This window comes from Hippoglossus stenolepis, chromosome 23, assembly GCF_022539355.2.
Source record: "Hippoglossus stenolepis isolate QCI-W04-F060 chromosome 23, HSTE1.2, whole genome shotgun sequence".
Taxonomy (NCBI): Eukaryota; Metazoa; Chordata; class Actinopteri; order Pleuronectiformes; family Pleuronectidae; genus Hippoglossus; species Hippoglossus stenolepis.
The window spans coordinates 15,303,781-15,324,110 of record NC_061505.1 but is presented as its reverse complement, the minus strand read 5'-3'; the positions used below and the strand labels follow the sequence as shown (position 1 = coordinate 15,324,110).

Below are 20,330 nucleotides of genomic sequence, written 5' to 3'. Positions count from 1 at the left end.
GGCTCCAGCTTCTAAAATGTATAGGTCACCTGCTCCTCTCTATTTAGTCACTGTTGACTGGGTTTGGGACTGCTATCGTGGAAAATTGGTTCTAAAGAATGTGTGTAGGTGTTTATGTTGTATTTTATGACACTTTCTGGACTAAATTAATAATTAGCATAACTCAACTATCAAGATACAGGGGTATGTAGTTGTTATTATTGTTTGAAAGCAGTATTTTCAACATCTGATCTCCGTGTCAGGGATTTGTGCAGCAGCATCTTTGTAGCATGTAATCTGAGACGACACATCTCATGCTTTTTCCCTTACCACTGACAGTAGCATCCCTTTTTACATATAAGAAGTCTACCTCTTGTTTTCTCCCTCCCCCTCCCCTTGTAATTCCTCCTAGAGCTTCCAACCAGAAGCCAAAAAGATAGAAAAGATAAAAGATCATGGGTTTAAACACAGGACCTCCACATCCAGCCATACACACACATATAGCTGTGTCCGGCTGCTTATGCTCTCGGCCTGCTCGTTAGAGCAAATTATATTGACACACCAAAGCCAGGCTGCCTGTCTGTTTTCCTTCTGCCTCGAAAAGAGCACATTACTTTTATTCTTGGAAGTAGCAGCGCTTTGACCCCAGCTACACTGTGTTGCTTTGCAGCTGATGCTCTGAGGGAAAGAAATAAGGTTGTGTGTGTTTGTGTAATTATTCAGTATCGGGGCTTCTGATGAGTTGTTCCACTGGCTCTTTTTTTTTTGTGAGCATTCATGGTAGACGATAGTGCTGAACGCAGCATGTGGCAGCGTCTGCTCATACCCGCACTTACAGAGGGTTTGAATCTAACAGGGAAAATAAGGAAGAAGTCAGCATTAGAGTCAAATCACGTCATCACATTTTCTGGGGCACAGTCACTTAATTTTACACCAGCATTAAAAGTAATTCCTCTTGCGAGCTAGAATTGCATGTGCTCTGTTCATTCAAGTGATATGACACTACTGTGTGGACCTGAGCAATGATCTGTTTTACAGCTCCAAAATAAGCACTGTTAATACTCAATATCGTGTGTGTTTCAGTTTTGTCAATTTCATTTTCAACATAACTAATTTCCACCAAAGAACATTTGTACAAATGAAGTATATAGATGGTGTTTAACAGCAGATGCAATGTATCACGTTAAATCTGTCTCAATACCTTGTATGTGATGCTTGCCCAAAGAACAGCAACATCACTCTTGTGTTCCAGGGGCTGCTTAGGCTCAGTAGCTAGACCAGAAGGTTGGCGGTTCAAACCCCGTCTCCCCTATACTGCATGCCGTAGATAATGAACCCAAAATGGCTCCTGATGGCTGTGCTGGCAGTGTATGAATGATGTGTAGTAGAGAAAGTGCTGCACATAGATGCACCGTGGCAAAACTGCAATGTAAAGAGCTTTGAGTGGTCATCAAGTCATCAGAACATTTACCATTCTTCTGCTCATGTGTATTTATATAGCAGCTGACAGAAAGCAGCAGAACATCTCTCAGTATCGGGGGCCTTCAGACACCATGTCTCCCTAAGACTGACAAACAGCCTTTATCAGCACCGCAGCGGTGTCCTCCTCCTTTTATTCTGATTGAAGCCTCAATGTGGTTCAAACAAACCACTTGTCTAACAGTGCCGGGACCTCTCAATGACAACACATTTAAGAGGGAGGCTCCATCTGATGGTTAAATAATAGATAAAAGAATAAAAGACGTTTTTATTAAACACGGTGAGAGAAAAAAAGGGCATTAGCTGGTGTCACGACACTGTGCACATCTGAATGCACACAAAGTCACCTTGAGCGAGTCTGATCAGACATCACTCAGAATCCTGCTGTGGTCGTCTGGTCTATCCGCTGCTGCAATAAAGCACCGAGTCACGAAGTAAATATTCAAGGAAGGCGGGTTTCTTACAACTCTACCTCGTGCCTTTGGTCATTTCAAAACAATCATGATGACATTGTATTCAAAGTTCTGCAAAGTCATTGCTGAGATCATGGAATGTGGTCATATTGTATAAAATGGGTCCATCGAGACAAGAAATAACAGTCAGACAGATATTAAACATCTTAAAGTTCCAGAGTCCTGTATTATGAAGTAATATAATTTTTTTATTATAATATATTATTGATTCACTAAGCCTAAAAACCACCATCTCACTCAGAGGTTACAAAGTGGTGATTATAGGTGTTCAGGTCTGCTCTGGACCCTGGGGAATGTGTCTCAGTAAAAAAGTGAACCACCGTCATTACAGACCCGAAGTTACCTAACTAACCATGAATCATCAAGAATCTGTCATAAAGATGCATCACAGTTCCCTGCCCAGTTTTTAAATGCCCATATTACATTGTACAGTTCACATTTTTCCTAAGCAGCATTTCATCTTATCTTGATCATCATCAGAGCTGATTCAGAATCAATGGCAATCAAAGTTTTCTCTCCGACACAAACGATGGAAATCCAAGTGTCCCTAAGCATTAATGAGCCAATCAGTAGGAACCATTTAACATTGTAAATGTGTGTGTTTGTAAATGAATGATGCTCACAAATGTTTGGAATTGGTCCAATACATAGCCTCCGTCCAGCAGCTGCAACACGGCAGCAGTGGCTACAAAATGTCCTCCAAAAGTGTTTTATTTTCCTCAACAAAAGGCTCAAATTCTTATGCTGGGTCCTTCTAAATCCTGTCTGGATAAACAAGACATCTCACTCTCCATCACGCAGCAAATCGTTGTCCCTCCTCTGCTTATTGGTTCAGTTTGGATGACAAGTAGGGGACGTCCATCGAAGTCAATTGCTTAATCGACAAGAAAACGAATCAGCCATAATAGGTTCTCTCAGTAAAATCAAAAAATTCCAACTCTCACACTCACTCTCACTCCCACTCACATTTCCACCTCTGTCAATTCCTGCAACGTCCCAAATCTCAGTGAGACGTCTCGACTTGTCAAATTGACAGACTCCTAAGACTTAGAATAACAAAGCACCATGGACATTTCGTGGACTTCCCATGTTGCCCCTTAAAGGGATAGTTCACCAAAAAATTAGAATTCACTCATTATCTACTCACCACTATGCTGATGGAGGGGTGAAGTGTATTAAATTCACTCTTTGCCAGGTTTTGAATTCAGCAGCAGGAGATATAAGACTGTGATCTTTGTTTCTCCACCATCCTGACAGCTTGAAAGACACTGGCTTGCCATGGAAAGCAATCAGCTTTCTCTTCATTTCTCCCTTCGATGGAAATGCTGTGTAAATACTGCCCCTAATAAGACGGAGTTGAATTTCACACACTTCTTTCTGCGGACCAGCTTCAATCGAATTAACTTTAGAGGAGTGCCACGTAAGACAGTCTTTTTATACAGCAGAGCAAATTGTCTTGAGTAAAAGGGGTGAGAAAGCTGGATTATGTTCCATTACGATTCCTTCAATGAATAATACAATAGGGCCCCCGGGACCAAATGGAGATTCGGCTCATCTTTTCAAGTCCGACTTCCATTTTTTCCATTTGTGCTCAGGGATCTGCTGCTTGTGTGTTTCTGCTGCCCGGTCAGTATTTCAGCCACACACAGAGGCTGAATGAGGCCAGGCCTCTTCATGCTACTGATCCCTGCATCTGGAACACTGTGAGGCGTTTGTCCAGAGACGTCTTGGCATTTGACAGCCAACTCCTTCATTCACAGACATGACAAATGTCACTTTTTTTTCTCCTGCAGGCTAAAGTGGAGCCAATCCATTTCTGTTGTACGCTGACCTTTAGTAGACGTCAAACAATAATCTCATTTATTTATCTTCAGCATTGCAAGCTCTCTTCCAGCAGAGCAGGAACAAAAAGTGTGGATAAAGACAAGTTCAGCTGCACAAGATAAAAAGTTGCATGAGATGAGCACCTCACAGATGGATTAAATTTGATACGATCGGAATGAATGCATTTGATATTTTTCCCTCTGTTCTCTCTGTTATCAACGCCCAGCTCCATCAACATGAAAGTCTCCAGTCCTGCTGATCCAACATTTAATTTCGGGGAGATTATGCTTTTTGCAATCAAGCTTGGCAATGTCTGAAAGTGATATGAGGGACGCCACCAAGCAAAGAAAGAAGCTATGAATATTTTTCAAGCTTTGTCTGACGTCGCACTTTCTTCAAAGCAGGAATTCATCAGGCAAGTGTAGCGTGAGATTGAGGTATCACACATCACAGGCATTTACTGTCACTACGCCGAGCCTGCATGGGAGTGAGGAGGTCGCTGACATTTTTTTCTACGGAGATTGCATGTGGTTGTTGATTTTTCTCAGTCATGTAATCCATCAGTTGAATTCAATATGCACAGAGAGCGTGTGTGGTAAAACCTGGAGGGAGTCGTACTCGTGTTTGTGTTTCTTTGCTTGATATGTTTCCATTTCAAAGATCCAGCCAACATCCTGTTTGGATTCTCCTCTTGTCGCGGATGACCCAGTCCACATGTCTGCCAGCAGGAGACTGTAAAATGACTCTAAGAATAACACTTGATATTGGAGGCCGGTGATCTAAATTACCTTTTTTGGGAGCAATTCAACAACATCTTGGGAGCATTCCAGCTGTTTCATATTGCAAATACCACCGTAGTGGATTCTAGTCCCTGATATCGGGCAAGCTTCTAAAAATGCACGGCCTCTTCATTTCCATGATGTAAACAGGCGCATGTTTTCATGAGGGTCTCCCTACCTCATAAATCCCCACCCTCCAGTTTATAACACAGACTTTAAAATGTGTAGAGCGGGGGAAGGGTTCATTTTGTGCCCTGACTGCTTGATAGCAGTGTTGTCATCTATCTCCAGCCCTTTGACTCTTCCATTCCAATGTAGCAATGCATTTATGCATACATTGGTATATTTTGCTTTGTATATTATGATGGTATTTCCTAAAATCAATTTAAAAACAGAATATAGATTGTTGCTTACAGTATCACAATAACAATGTATTGAATCCAAGTGTCAACACACCGTGACGTCACCCATTGGTTTATGAATCCTCGTTTGACATTTCGTCCAGTGCCATTTTGGATCTTTGAAACCAGAAGTAACCGTAACTGTACGCCCCCACCGACACCTGCCGCCTGCACCCATTGGACGGTAGTAGCTGTCAATCATACAGTATCCATGACTCAATGCATACTGGGCTTTATGGTCTATGAGACTCTAAATGGGACCATCATTTACAAAATTCTGTGTTAAAAAAGACTTGAAGCCAGAGACTATAAACTCAATCAAGTTAGAAGTAGAGTCATTTTCTCATGGACTTCAATAGAAATTGACTTTTCCGAACCATACGCCTATTATATATTTAGTATTAGGCAAATCCATGAAGTTTTTTGTGAGATGGGAGGTTTTTATGACATTTCCACAGATTTCTCAGTCAACAATTCATGCATCTTGATGAAAAACATCAGGCATATTTATGGAACTGATTACTGTGAGTGTGTGCAATTTGGTGCAGCCTGATTGAAAATAAGGGGAGCACTGGGCCTTGGCGGAGGTATGCGCTCTAGGTACACCATGATATGATCTGATGACAAAACAAAGTTGAGCAGAAACATTTGCTGCTAAATGGCAACCACTTCTTTATCATGTTGTTCTGGTGCATATGACGGTGCTTTCAACCTGCTGGACACAAAAGAAAAGATGTTCCAAGTGGATAAGCACAAGTTCCTGAAGTGTTAAAGCAGCGTTTGAAATGATTTGTCAATAAAAAAAACAATTGGAAAATAGATAAAAAAAAGTGTTCTGTGCGATCATGGCCTGAGACTGTAATTGTCTTGTGTTCTGTCCCGGCTTCTGCTAAGACCTAAATTCCACTGAGATCATTAAAGTTAAATCTTATCTCACCCACCACCTTTCTCTCCTCTCTTGTCTTTTTTCTTTCCCAGTGAGCTTTTAGGCCCAGACTTCACCGAGACCTACTACACAGACGATGGGCAGCCGGTGACTGTGACCAATCGCAATTACACTGTAAGTACAAAGCAACAGGTCGACGTGTGTCGGAGGTTTTTATCTCTCCTCCTTGTCTTTGTCAGCTGCTGCTTAACAGCACGGTCCTGCCACGATCAAAATCACTGGGTCTCTGCCACATTGTGAACATTGACTTGGGTTTCTGGCCTGTATCTGCAGAATTCCATACATAGCGCTGCTCACATGTGATTGGCTGGTGGAACGCATGAATAAGCAGGAGTTCCCAATTAAGTGCTGGATGATTGGAGAACAAAAGGAACCCCCCAGTGTCACTAAATGTTTCACTATAAATCCTGTCCATTTCATCTAATTAAGAAAAAGAAAATTGTAAAACAGAACTAGTTGACTTATTAATCTTCAATGAAAAGTCCATATTTAATAATCAACTTCAACAAAAGACACGGCATCCTTTATCATTGAGCTTCTACTCTTTTGTTCACTTAAGCTGCTTTCAGTCATGCACTGAACTCGGGATAATTTCAGAAAATTATCCAGGGGAGTGATAACGTCAGAGTTTCTCCTGGCAGCCCCCTGGTACAAACTCAGAATGAGCCCACATGGGATTACAGCAGGATGTTGTCTGGAGGATTCAGCGTGTGCGAGTAGGCATATCAATGACGTTTCTAGCATGCAACAGACACAACACTGAAAAAAAAAACCCCAAAAAGAATACAAATCTCTCAGGATGAAAAAGTGGAGAAGTCAGAGGACAAGATTCGAGAGCTTTTGGCAAAAAGGGCCGATGTCTGTGTCGATGTGCTGAAAAGAAAAACATTGGATCCCCACAGTGGATTTCACACATCATGTCCTGTCTCGCACATGCTCTGGATTTTCTTGTTGCTGTGTGGAAATGGCTTTATTTCTTGATTTCTACCTTGACATGGATGATACAAATCTGTGGAGAAATGTTGTGCTGTTATTCACGGATGATTCTTTTCGGCTGATCTTTCCTGGAGGGTTTTTTTTTTGCTTTGCAAATACTAACTCGTTTTTTAATCTATCAAATTAGAGGACAGCCTTGGTCATATCACAGTTTTCACCTTTTTTTCTCTTTACAAAAGCTTCTTGAAACTTAAATCATCTTTTTGATTAGTATTTGTCTTCAGGAACGTATAGTCACAATTTAATATAATCTCCAACCTTCATCAGGCCGTGGACGGACACTGCACCTTGTGTTTTTGGTAGTGAGGCTCGTCCTCTACCTCCTCACCACTGTGTGTCAGCTGATGTTCAGGAGCTGCTGAGGCTCTCGTGTCCTCTCTGGTCTCTATGAAGTCTTTCATTGTTCAGGCAGTTTATTACCATTAATATTTAATAATTTGGTTAATGTGGTTAGCATCGATTTGAAGGTTGTACAGTATTTCAAGGCTCTGTATCTTATCGTCTATCTAACCTGTTTATTTGTAAATATCCCTAAGATTGAATATTCAAATATTATAGCTAAAATGATAGAGTAATGTCAGTTCTTTTTGTATATTTTAAACCCTAATTCATTTTCAAAGCATAGCAGTGTTTAACATTTTTGAAATACTGCTGTGTCCTCAGGCAACCACGAGTTTTCATACTTTTCAGTATGGTACTAAATTCAGCAGGCTAAAGATATTAAATGTATATGTACAGTATGCATGTGGTTTTGGATTTCATGTGGGACTAATTTCATTTCATAAAGGTCTTGGCTGACACAGTAGGATTCACATTTCAAATATTTTAGATTTGTTATCATACCAGGCTGCTCACTCGCCTGATGTCAGTTGATGTCAAAGAATAAGTGGAATTGAAAATAGATGTCTGTAAAAGTGATGCATGTTTTAAAAGAGGGGGAAAAAAGGTTTCACTTTGTTCAAGCCGGTTTCACACCCATCGCTTTATTCATCCAAAGAAAATGTTCACATTGACTCATCACAAAAGCATTCCTGTGGTAGGATACATCACAAACTAATAAGTCTAGACTGCAGATGGAAATCCAACCCTGCAAAATTGGGATTTTCCCTTCAATTTTATTTCAGTCCAAGCAGTGCTGTGGAATCTGCTGAGCCAATCTCCATAAAAGAACATGAATTTTGGTTAAATCAACAACAGGAAACAAGCATGGGGGCACTATGGCAGCAGATTCTATGAGCATGAGTGTGATCATCAGCATAACAACAGCATAATAACTCATCTTAGTAAATATGATTATGTGTTGCTAACCACAGCGCTGGGAATGAGCCACTCATTGCCAATCAATGGACAGGTCGGGGGGTGGGGGCAAGGCTTTGTCAGTTTGGGTGAAAAGATGCAGATGGAAATAGAAGCTGTATGAAAGACAAAAGTGCTCTTAGCACCACACGGCTTATTTAAATCTCCAAAACATGCACTCGTAAACAATATGCAGTCATGCACAATAACAGAAACATATCACACAAGAGGTGATAGATTTGATCAATAGTACATATATCCACTCTAGGCCTGAATGCACACACAGTACATACAGAGTAATATTCTATATCACTCAAATTACTATTTTATTCAGGCATAAAACGTGAGAGCACAGATTTTGTTCACGCACGCACAAATCTCATTCAAAACAGAAATGTTTGCCTGTGGTAAAAACCAGTCAAACACTAATCCCTGCATGCATTATACACACATCACGCTGTTAGTGGTGACCTGCACACATATGGCTACACTTAATATCATCTACACGGTTTCACTGAGTAAGCTCCAGCACAGGGGTTCCCAGACTTTTCAGCCCCCGGACCCCAAAAAAAAAGGTGCCAGACTTGAGACCCCAATTATTTCCGGAGGTAGTCAAATCTCACAAAGGGTATTGATTTGAGCTAGTGTTAAAAACAATAACCTGCATGCACGTTTCCTGTGGTGTTTTAAAATGACCTGCACCAACTGTACTCACCTCAGGGGTTGTGTGGGGACAAAGACAGTCTTGAGACTGATGACATATAGTTTTATTTTTGTTGTTTTAATTTAAATTAAACGGATAATTTATTTGAAAACCTGTATAATGGTGTAAGGTGTAAAACACAACTTCATTTTCTAAATCCACTTACAGTTATATGTCATTTTTGAAGATAATTATCACAGTACAAAGAAAAGCCGTCCTCCTGCAGTCAAACAAGGTAAATGCTACAGACTGTGTCCACGGCTTGTCTCTGAGGACACGAGTTTGATTCAATCTATAAAGACACCGATTATCAGGCTGTTTGCAGACGCCTCAGATCTACCGGAGCTTTTGATGATTAGAGGCGGTTCAACACACAGACTGGCCCTTTGATCAACTTAGCTGCTAAGTGCTACATCACAGGAACAAATCACCTCTTCGTCAACCAGCAGACTTTTTGGCCAGTTATGCACATGTCTGCTTTGTTAGGTGACTCTAAACTTTTTCAAACAAATTGAAGCCGAAGTCGAAATGATGCCGTCTTTAGTTTCAAATCTGCAACAACCTTTTGTTTTGAGGTCGCTCAAGATGCACCACTTGCTTTAAAATCAGGATGGGTGGGTTAGAAACAGGAGTTTTCTAATTTGTTTCCATTTTGTCTAAGGTATCTCTGATAGTATTGATGATACCAGCATCCGATAGCAGCCAGTGAAGCTGGATAGCTGATGACATTATGTCCACTGTTGTTTCCGCCAGTGAATCTGGGGACTCCACCGGACCTCTTGTCTGCCTAGAATGTGTTACTGTTGAATGTGAATGTAGTACTCCTGGGCTTTTTGGGGGTTTTGTTCATTTTTCACACACAACAAATTAGATTGTGGCACATTTGCAGAAAGCATTTATAATTTGAATCTAGACACTTGGCTGAGAAAGCTTAAAAATTGTTTTTTTTTGTTTCTCAAATTTTGCTGCTGAAACCATGATCTGAATCTGTAACAATAACTGAATGGCCGGTAAAAGGGCCCGACTTGGCTATGATCCCGCCTGCTTTCAAGGATTACATCTGTTCTCCTGACAGCACAGAGAATTCTGATGCTAAATCAACAAGTAAAAACAAAAACCAGCAAAATGTTCATGACACATGACAGCAGTACTATAAAACATGATGAGATACCAAACATTCTGTACCCTAAAGCAGTATAACCGATACATTCTCAACACATACCCTATCATAAGGCCAAATGGGAAAGCACTATGCCTAACACTATCACCATCACTTGATTTCATCACATGAAAACAGTTGCTCTCAGGCTGAAAGTGGCTTTTTAGAGAAAAAACATTTCTCCTGGCCTGGTCTGACCTCACTCCTCAGGGCCCCATGCATACCATTCTCTCTCTCTCTCCTTTACAAGCAGGCAGATGCAAATACACACAGCACTCACACACACACACACACACAAGGAAAAACAGCAAATACTGCTTTAATTCAGTCCAAATGGCTCAGGCGTTTTTAAACACGCTCCTTGCGTCTCACACCATTCCTAAACTGTAGCTGCTCTGTGTCGTTGATTGTATGTCTTTTATGTTTATCTGCATGTGTATTCCCACTGCCACTCTGTCACCTTGTTTTGTTATGTCACCTTATTTCACTATTAATAATTTAAAGGTTCACAGTGTAGAATTTAGTGACATCCAGTGGTGAAAGTTGCATGTTGCAGCTGAATACCTCTCACCTCACCCTCAGCTTCCAAACATGAAAGAGAACCTGTGGTAGCCTGCAGTTGTCATAAAAACTCAAAAGGTGTTTAGTTTGTCCAGTGTGGGCTACTGTAAAAAAAATGTGGCGGCCTCTGTAGAGAAACATCACTAGAATTATTTCATATTCAATATCTTCCAATAGATCCATTTCACCTATATATTACACACTGAACCTTTAAAAAAGAGAGACATTTTTTTATTTTGTGTCTTTACACTGGAGAAGCCAACGGGTTTTATGAATACCGGGCTGTCAAGTGCTTTATTAAATAATAATAAATAATAAAAATGAATTATTAGATGCTTTGTATAATCGTAGGTCACTGACCACAGGTTTTTATTTAAGGGTTACATTAGTAAAACCCAGAACAACTTTTTAACCACAGTTAAATGCAACGTACACGTCAATGCGCCATAAATAATAATCCATAAAAAATACTATTTTAATATGCCATAATAAAACACTTACAGGGCTTTTTTCTTTCTGTATTATGAGGTTTCACTTAAATCTGAATACTTTCTGCTCCACTGCGTGTTAGTAGCACTCACAAGAAGCCGTATGTACACTAATGTAATAAGGAATCCCTAAAGTATTTTTAAATATACTTGTAGGAATATAATTCCTCTGCTTTTGTAAAAGGCTTGTGTCTGTCAGGATGAATAAGAAGGTGGCGGAGACCTAACTTCCCTCAGTGCTGAAGCAAAGGCTGCACCTTCACCTATTGCTGTGGTTTCATCTCATGCGGCCGACACAAATGTAAAATAAGAATACCCACTCATTCAACGGTTTTCCCTACTGCCTCATTAAATCATTCTAATAAAGGGGTTAAGGGCATGGGGATGTGTAACTACAATACTCTGATGTTCCTGCCACTCCCCAAGGTGCTTGATAGGAGACATGTAGAAAAGATAGATTTAAATCTTAACAGCTACATCAGCTCCTGGAGCATTTATGCAAAAAAGGTTTTCACAAGACTATTATAACAATGTCCTCATGTGCTGAGCAGTTTTAATGGAGACCAGGCAATGGTACAATGGTACTTTCAGTGATGTGGATAGCTGTTTCTATTTTATTCTGCTGCCAGTGGCTGTGCCAGTGTTTATTGGGTACGCCACATTGCAAACACCCTTTAATAGTCATACGGGTTTATCTACTGCATTGCCTTCAAAACAAGTCGATTTATGTACTGAACTAAACACCAGGACTCTACGGTATGAAGAATCTTCCGGTCTGTCGATAACAATCAAAGCCCCGTGAGATCAAATGAATGAATTCAGAAAGCGAAACGCTGGAGTGCTTTTACTTTGAAACGGGTTCGGGAAGTGATACGTTTGTGTCATAGGAAGATAAACGTTGTGTTTCACAGTAGAATAAACTGAGAAAATTAACTTTTTAATGTTTATCTGTTGAAATTATGACACAAACATGTTGAAGAGTAAAAGCACTCCAGCATTTCTGATGACGGAATCCATTCTTTTGTTTAAAAAGTTTTTTTTATTGTGAAATATTTGCAGGAGCGGAAGACGCACGGCTTCATACTGTATAGTACTTGTATTTATTTGAGTGCAAGGGACTTCTTTCATACAAGGAAATAGTCATATTTATGGCCATATTCAAGGCAAAGCCCATTTAACACATGCTGCAGTAGCAGCTCCTCTGCAGAACATATTGTTGAACTGAAGCTAAATATTGTGCACTGAACAGATGCTGTAAATATGAATTGATATCAATGTGAATATTGTGCATTGAATAGATAAAGCTGTACAACCTCCTTTCTTTGTGTATATTTATGCTCGTACATTCGGCCTTTAACAGAAATTGCAAAAAACTTATAAATATGACCCTCCGAAGTGGGTTTCTTGGAAGATATTAGGGTGGTAGATCTCGGCTTACGGAATTAAAAACTGATCTTGGGCTCGAAAAGGTTGGTGACCACTGCCCTAGAGGCTTCTTCTTTAACAGAGGAGGTGGTTTAAGACACCGACTATCAGCCACCTACACTGCGGTCCTAAGTTCTCTGTCCAAGTATAAAAGCCCGCGGGAGTCCAGAAGAATTCCGAGCATGCATCACATTAGGTGGGCGTTGCGCAGAGCCACAGAATGTGGAATACACCTAATGCATGTGAATGGTTGTGGAGGGTGGAGCTCCCGGGGGAGCAGGGAAGGGAGGGGTGTGTTTGTTTGGGTTTTGAGTTCAAATTTCCGCAGTCATTCCCCAGAATTGCTTACCCCACCTTTAAGATAGGAATTGTGTTCAATGTTAACTAATTCTAAGGCGACAGTTCCGATTGGAATCATGGCTTCTTGAATGGAGCGATGTGCAGTGCCCTTTATTGTTTGGATTACAGCAGTGCTGCAAATGTATGCCCCAGACTGACGGGGTCACTGTGTAAACACTCCTCCCCACACACAGCCGGCCTGTCCCATCAGATAAGTCTGAGGCTGAATGTCTTCCCCAGTCTGGCCCTTCTCAAAGGGGAGACGGGGCAGGGAGTCAAATTTGGGCCCAACAGTAAAAACAACAGCTCTCAGGCCCAACTCGATTAAGATGTTGGAAAGAATGTGATTGTTTGCTAGCATCACTCAGTGATAATATGTATTTTATCAAAACAGACATTTTTGGGGATATTATCTGAAAGCTGCATTGATGAAACGTCTCAGTGTTCTGTTTACACTTGACTTATATACAGTTGTGGTGTGAGAGGCTCCGTGGATCAATGTTTGTGTCGTCTTTACACTCAGACTTATGATGAGATGGTGCAGTTGTTGTCTCTAAATGACCGGGAACACATCTTGTCCATTTCTGTATTACACATTTTTCCTGTGATCAGCTTATAGCAGCCGACACGGTATACCAGTGTGCCTCTAAAACCAACTGTGCCCCGTGTCTTAATGGCTTCTGCTGATTAAAAACACACAGTCGTACCAACAAACTTTGTACTCATTCGTTTTGGGGGAGTTTGGCTGCTTACAGCATTTCCTTATCCTGTCCCCCCACAACGGGGCAGGATCTTCAAAGAGCTCTGGAATCATGGTTTCTCATTTAGTAATTTGTAGCTTATTTACATTAATAAAAAGAGCCAGTGACATCCACGCTTAGTCTCATTTGCTTCATAAATATGGCTTCCTATTTCTGTGAGTTAATTAGGAAGGCCATAGAAATAAAGTCTTCCACTTTTTTTGTGTTATGGGCATCAAGGAATGTAGTGTAGTCATAGACAGTCAGAAATAATGTCAAGTTCTGCTATAACTGTATCTGTATCACTGTTTACTGTATGTTTTTTAGCATCTCTGTTGATGGAAAGTGGGCATGACTCACCCAAAGCATACGTGATGGGCCAAGCTCAGATGAGAATGAAACAAAGGGCTGAACACAATGCAGGGAGAAGGGATGCAGAGAGACGGCAGCAGAAAGAAAGCTCTCTTTTTCTGAAACACGTGCCCCGTGTTGCAACACTTGCTTGAATCAGTTTGCATGATGCAAACATTCTTGGGTTGATCTCTTGCTTTGCAGGGAGATTCGTGGAGCCCGACCGTCTCACCTCACGTGCCTTGTCCAGATTAGAGAGGATAAAACGAGGGTTTTGCTCTGATGTTTCGGTTGAGGCAGAACATATTTCCTCTCCTTTCATCAGAATACAAACATATATTAGCGCGGGAGTGGCTCTTCTGTGGCGTCCTTTCGAAAGTTCACTTGTATCTTATCAAAGAAACACTTCATTTACAATGTGTTATATATCCACGGGCTATGGTCAGTGTATTTCAAGAGGAAAAGTCAGGATCTTTGAATACCTTTTAGTTGTCTTTGTTATGAATTCTTACAGATCGAAGAGTGCCTTTCATTCATTTTCTCTGTAATTGTATCCAGAGCTGTCCAAGTGCCAAAGGTAGATACTTTATCAAACATGCTTCAGCAGACTTTTATCCCACAAAGGTTAAAGACATTTGTTCCAATTCTTTTCTAATCCAGTTGATTCCTATTAGATTTTTTTTTTTTTAAAACCTTTGGCATTTGGCTACATTTCTATGCAGACACTGGGCGGAGACAATCCATTTCCAGGGATGGCTGCATAGAATCTTTGAAAGCAAAATAGCTGCCTACTTATACGACTAATCCCTCGCATTTGGTTCTGGCCTAAAACTGTTTTGGGTTTCGTTCTGCCTTCTCACTTCCAAAAAGCCAACTTTTTTTTGTGTACTGGACAATGGACCTGCAGAGTAACGAGTAAGTGAGTTCTTGGATGTTCGCACTTGGCAGGTTGAATTCGGGAGTGAGTACTGCAGGGAATGGGAGGATGCACTCTCTCTCTCTCTTTTGCAAATGAAACAACAGCATTCTTGCTGACGCCTTCCAAACAATAATTGCCATTTCAGTATTTTACAGTCGACACAAAGCGGCACCGAGACCAATTTTCAACAAAGTGATCTTTTCAGAAAAGTGTCTTTAGAGACAGAACCAGTTGTCATTTTCCTGTTGAGCATCCATGTGGTTTAAATAGCAATTCTCCTCAAATGAGGTTTGGTCAGAGGAATTGCTTTTATTTTTGCTATCTTGACACAGTGGAAAACAATAGTGCTTTTGAACGATGACAGCCTGGTCTAAAGTCAGTGGTGCAGTATTTCATGGTTATTTTAAGGAGCGTTATCAAGATAAATAATAAGCACACAGGTGGTGGCACAACATGCGTGCCCTCTTCACACATAAATGATCTGCTCATGTGCAAAGTAAAACCATTTTCGTCTTTGTTCCACGCTGCACCCAAAACACACCCATGATTAATTAAAGACGTTTTCAGACATGAAAATCCAGAAGATGTCCCCATAATCGGCTCTGGACTTTCTCCGGAGTTTGTCTTTTTCATCTGAAGAACGCAGCAGGAGATTCTCCAGTCAGATAGATTCACAGTAAAGAAATCTCTGAAGCGTTCAGGTGAGGGATGGCACAACAAGCAAATTCTGCCTCAGCGGTGTCGGCCTTTATTCACCAAAAGCTCTAGAATCTCTCATCATCTTTTTTGGCAGCTTCTGTTTGTGTGTCACATCTTTTTCATTCAGAGATTTTTTTCTCTTCTTCTTTTTCTCGTGGGGATTCCTTTGGATAATCAGGGGGTTGGCAGGAGAAAGCAACCGACTTGTGCATTTGCATTCTCGCACGCAGCCCCTCCGGACAATTTCAGGGGATTCAGACGCTTAATTCACTTGCTCCATGTGCTTTAGAACATGTGCTCGGATTGTTAAAACACAGCCCCAAAAGCTTTACACCCTCCTGAGTTAAATGAACTCCTGCAAATGTGATATATCCACTCTGGTCCCGCAGTAGAACTGTCTGTGCACATGACCATTGTTTGCTGCACAGTGGGCTCTTGCAGATGGCAGTGTATTCCCCACACACCTGAAACAAGCCCCAGCGGGCCAATCCCTTGGGCCGTGTCCACATCACATCCTGTACATGTAACGAGATTAACCGATGGGAGCTGGCGAGGAGCGCTCCCACTGACAGTTGATTTGTATGTTGGCTCAAACGGAGCACTCACTTCTCCTGCTGCCGCTGTTCAAATGAAAGAGCTCATTTCACGCTCTGATGAGCTGACAGAGACTTTGGAATTGTCAGAAATCGACATGCAGGCATCATTTAAACCTCGTGGTGACAAATCCCCTTTCAGCTTTATAACAGGCCGCCTTTGGGCTCGACTGAGAGCTGCTTTTAGAATCCATGAAAGGTGGGATACCTTTGCACAAGGTTGTATTGAGGGCGTTCATTTCCTATGTCTATTTTTATAAAAGTTATATTTTTGTGGTCTGGTCTTTAAAAAAAAACAAACTCTTCTATATGTCGTTTACTTAGCTTTTTTTCCCCATGAAAGTGAACTCCTCATAGTTCATTAGGAGTGCGACGGTACACCCGCTCGTTCCTCTGTTTTGTGCTCACAGCAACAGTGAACAAATCCAGGTGCTATTTTTGTTGCTTATTCTGAAAAATCTAAACATTGCTTATTGGCCATGATTCTCATTGTAAAATTATGACATTTAAATGTCACAATCCTCCATCGTTGTTAAAAAAAAGATTCTAACCTTTATATTCACAAGTACATCCATGAAGACAAATAGATTATATCCATAATTAACTTATAAATAAACCACTGAAGCCGGCAGTGCATTTCTATTCCTTCTCGGGTTTACATAGTCGAGCAGTGGATAATTCCTGGTTATGTACAGTACAGCCTGTACTTATTGATGCTGAAGTACTGCAATTGACACATTTTTAGATTTTCCTGATTCTTTCACAGGTGGTCAAAGAGGTTAATGGGATTTTGATTTTGATGTGGGCGCCAGCCTTCATCCGAATTACACACAGGAGTTTCCTGGTCCATGGGACTTACATACTATGCTTGAGGACAACTTCTGTCTTATGGATGTGACACAATTAGTCCCTCCTGGTAAAAGCTCCTGGTTTTGTCTTGGCTGGTCGGAGTCACTCTCCTGTTCAGAATCACATTAACTCTCCTTCATGTTTGCTGGTGCTGACTTCATTCAAATTCCCAGTTTGTCACAAATGGCAAAAAATTTGTGACACATATAGATAAACAATTGAGCATTTTATTAAAAAATAGATGCCCAGCACTCTGTAGCTGTGTCTCAACTCAGGAGCTGCGTCCTTGGGAGGCTACACTACACTGTCCCAAAGAGGCCTCCAGCCGGTGGAGCCTTCTTGGGCCAACCCATCCCAGAGTTCACTGTGCAAACTGCTTTTTAAAGCGGCAATGGCGCCGGAAAGCGATGAGATGTCCGATGCTTGAGTATCATGCTTCAACTCGACTCAGACATGATATAAAACGAAAGGGACATTCAAACTTTCTAGTCGCAACTGGAGCTCTGCTGCTAGGGGACAGCCGTTAGTCCGGGTCAAGCCTGCCAAACACAGGAATCCTCTGTAGACCTGACCATCTCATTTTGGCTTGGCCGTGTAGACCAAATCCTTTGAATGAGGTGGCCCCTGAATTGAGACCTACTTTTTGTCCACTGTTGCTACATCCAGCTTGTGAATTAATATATAAGTGATAGTTTAAAACAATGCCAGAGGATTTTTTTTCACCATAGCAACAGTGTTATTTGGTAAACAGGCTATAATATTTGAAGACCTCAACCTAACGTTAGTGTATTACACTAATTCAACAGGAACGTTTTACACAGTCTTTCTCAGAGTGTTAGATACTTAATATGTCTAGTAAATACCGATAGCTGCACAATTGTATGGTTGAGTTTGTAAAGTTTCTGTGGTTAGTACCATAAAAGACAACAAATGTATTATTGTACTGTATGTATGTAAGAAGGAAAGAATCTTGATCTCTCGCATAGAATGCAATGTGTTATATTCCATCTCCATGCTGATATATCGGGGGTACGAATATCGAAAATAACAAGACTCGACAGTGACTCATTGCAGCTTTGACTCCACGTGTCCATCACACCCTCTCAAGCAGCCTGCCATCTTCTTATTGCAGGTCTTCAAGTTCTTTTGTTGTCACATTTTCATCAGGATCCTCCAGCCTTCATTTGAACACCGATATTATTTTCATATATTTATTGATTTCCCATCCTCGTCCATATACAGCGGGCAGTGATGTTTACCAGCACCTGTACTCGTGAGAGTGGAGCATTTGACTCGCTTTACGGGTCGATTCACATCATAGTTGGTTGCATTGACATTATTGTCATGGCTTTATTAAAGATTGATGTCAATTCTTTTCTCTTTCAGGATCACTGCTTCTACCACGGTCATGTAAGAGGTCATCCAGAGTCCTGGGTAGCTCTCAGCACATGCTCAGGAGTCAGGTACAGTCAACAGTTCCACGTTCAGTTCTGTTACACTTACACTGTTTGTATTCTTCTGCGCTGGGGACAGCTGTGGCTTGATGCATCATGTGGTCCAGTTATCTCGCTGTCCGTCCATTCATAAGTACACGTCGCTCTCATTCTTGTGAATGCTGTATCCAAGGAACTTTCTTCAAAATTGCCACAAAGGTTGACTTTCTCTCTAGGATGAACGGATCAATCAATTACATTTTATGTGTATAGCCCATATTCACAAATCACAATTTATCTCATGGGGCTTTAACAAGGTGTGACATCCTCTGCCCTTAACCCTCAACAAGAGTAAGGAGAAACTACCAAAACACCATTTTAACAGGGTAAAAAGACGGTAGACCTCAGAGAGAGCCACATGTGAGGGATCCCTCTCCCAGGACGGACAGACGTGCAATAGATGCCACGTGTAAAGGAGAACATCAGAAAGATAAGGGTATTTGCAGCATTGATTAGAAGAAACAATTTGTAACATAATGGAAAGTAAATGAATTAAGGATTTATTGTAAGTAATGGTAGAGTACATGAGTAGGCATATTGTATATCATGCAGTCTTGTTGAAAATACTAGTCCAAGATCAGCTGCCACCACGATCAGGATCCACCACCACTATCCACCATCAGCTGCCAACACGGCCATGACCTGTGTTAGACCTCACCGAACATGTTTTTGGCCATAACTCAAGAATTTACTAATTATGATAAAATAATGTCTTCACTACATATATTATATGAGTCTGGACAGACTTGGATGTAAACTGCAGCTGTACTGGTTGTTGGAGGTGTTGAATCTCGAGGTGGTTATTCTCTTTTATTTTCCAGTTTTGGTAAAACTGCTCTGATTTGACTGAGACAAATTAAAGAAGGTTACAAACTGGATTTAGTTCATTAAGGTCATTCACATTGTTTCACTGTTATTGTGGCCATAGCCTTGCTAATGTGGATGGTCCTGTGCATGAGTGGACACATTAGATTCATACATAACCACTCATTGCAATCATGACAGAGTTATTAGAAATACAGTACTTTGTTTTTGAACCAGTTGCACCAGCTGCCCATAGACGTCAAACCTGACTTATTCATGTGTTAATTTAGCAATTCAGCTGCAGGCAATGCAAACGTTGTAAATGAAAGATATAAAATTAGTCTGCTAAAATATATGTAAGTTGTTAGATTGAAGAGTGCAGAGCAGTGGTCACCAGCCTTTTCGAGTGATTTTTAATTCCAAACTTAAGCCGAGATCTACCATTACATTACATTTCATTACATTACATTACATTTCATTTAGCAGACGCTTTTATCCAAAGCGACTTACAATAAGTGCATTCAACCATGAGGGTACAAACCCAGAACAACAAGAATCAAGAAAGTACTATTTCCTCAAGAAAGCCAAACTACAAAGTGCTATAAGTAAGTGCCATATAAGTGCTACTAAATTGACTTTATGAGACTTTCTGCTGTCCTGATTGGGGAGCTCATTCAACCATTTAGGAGCCAGGACAGCAAAGAACCCACTTAGGAGGGTCATACGTATTATTTTTTTCAATTTCTGTTAAAGGCTGAATGTACAAGAAATATATACACACAAAGAAGGGCAGTTGTGCAACTTTTTCTATTCAATGCACAATATTCAAATTAATATCAATTCATATTTACAATGCAAAATATGTAGCTTCTCAGTTCCACAACATGTTCTGCAGAGGAGCTGCTACTGCAGCACAATGTTTTACATATAGGCTTTGATTTGAATATGGCCACAAATATGATTATAACCCTAAATGAAAGAAGTCCCTTGTACTCAAATAAATACCAGTACTACACAGTATGAAGCTGTGCATC

General features: G+C 40.8%; 1 protein-coding gene across 1 annotated transcript in view; it reads left to right on the top strand.

The window, feature by feature from the left end:
• adam19a (ADAM metallopeptidase domain 19a) overlaps positions 1-20,330 on the top strand; it is a 199,833-nt gene that overhangs the window by 115,008 nt on the left and 64,495 nt on the right. Inside the window, exons 4-5 of the mRNA XM_035148187.2 lie at positions 5,914-5,995; positions 18,386-18,462. Coding sequence (XP_035004078.2) covers positions 5,914-5,995; positions 18,386-18,462 — 159 coding nt within the window. The remainder of the gene's footprint in view (positions 1-5,913; positions 5,996-18,385; positions 18,463-20,330) is intronic.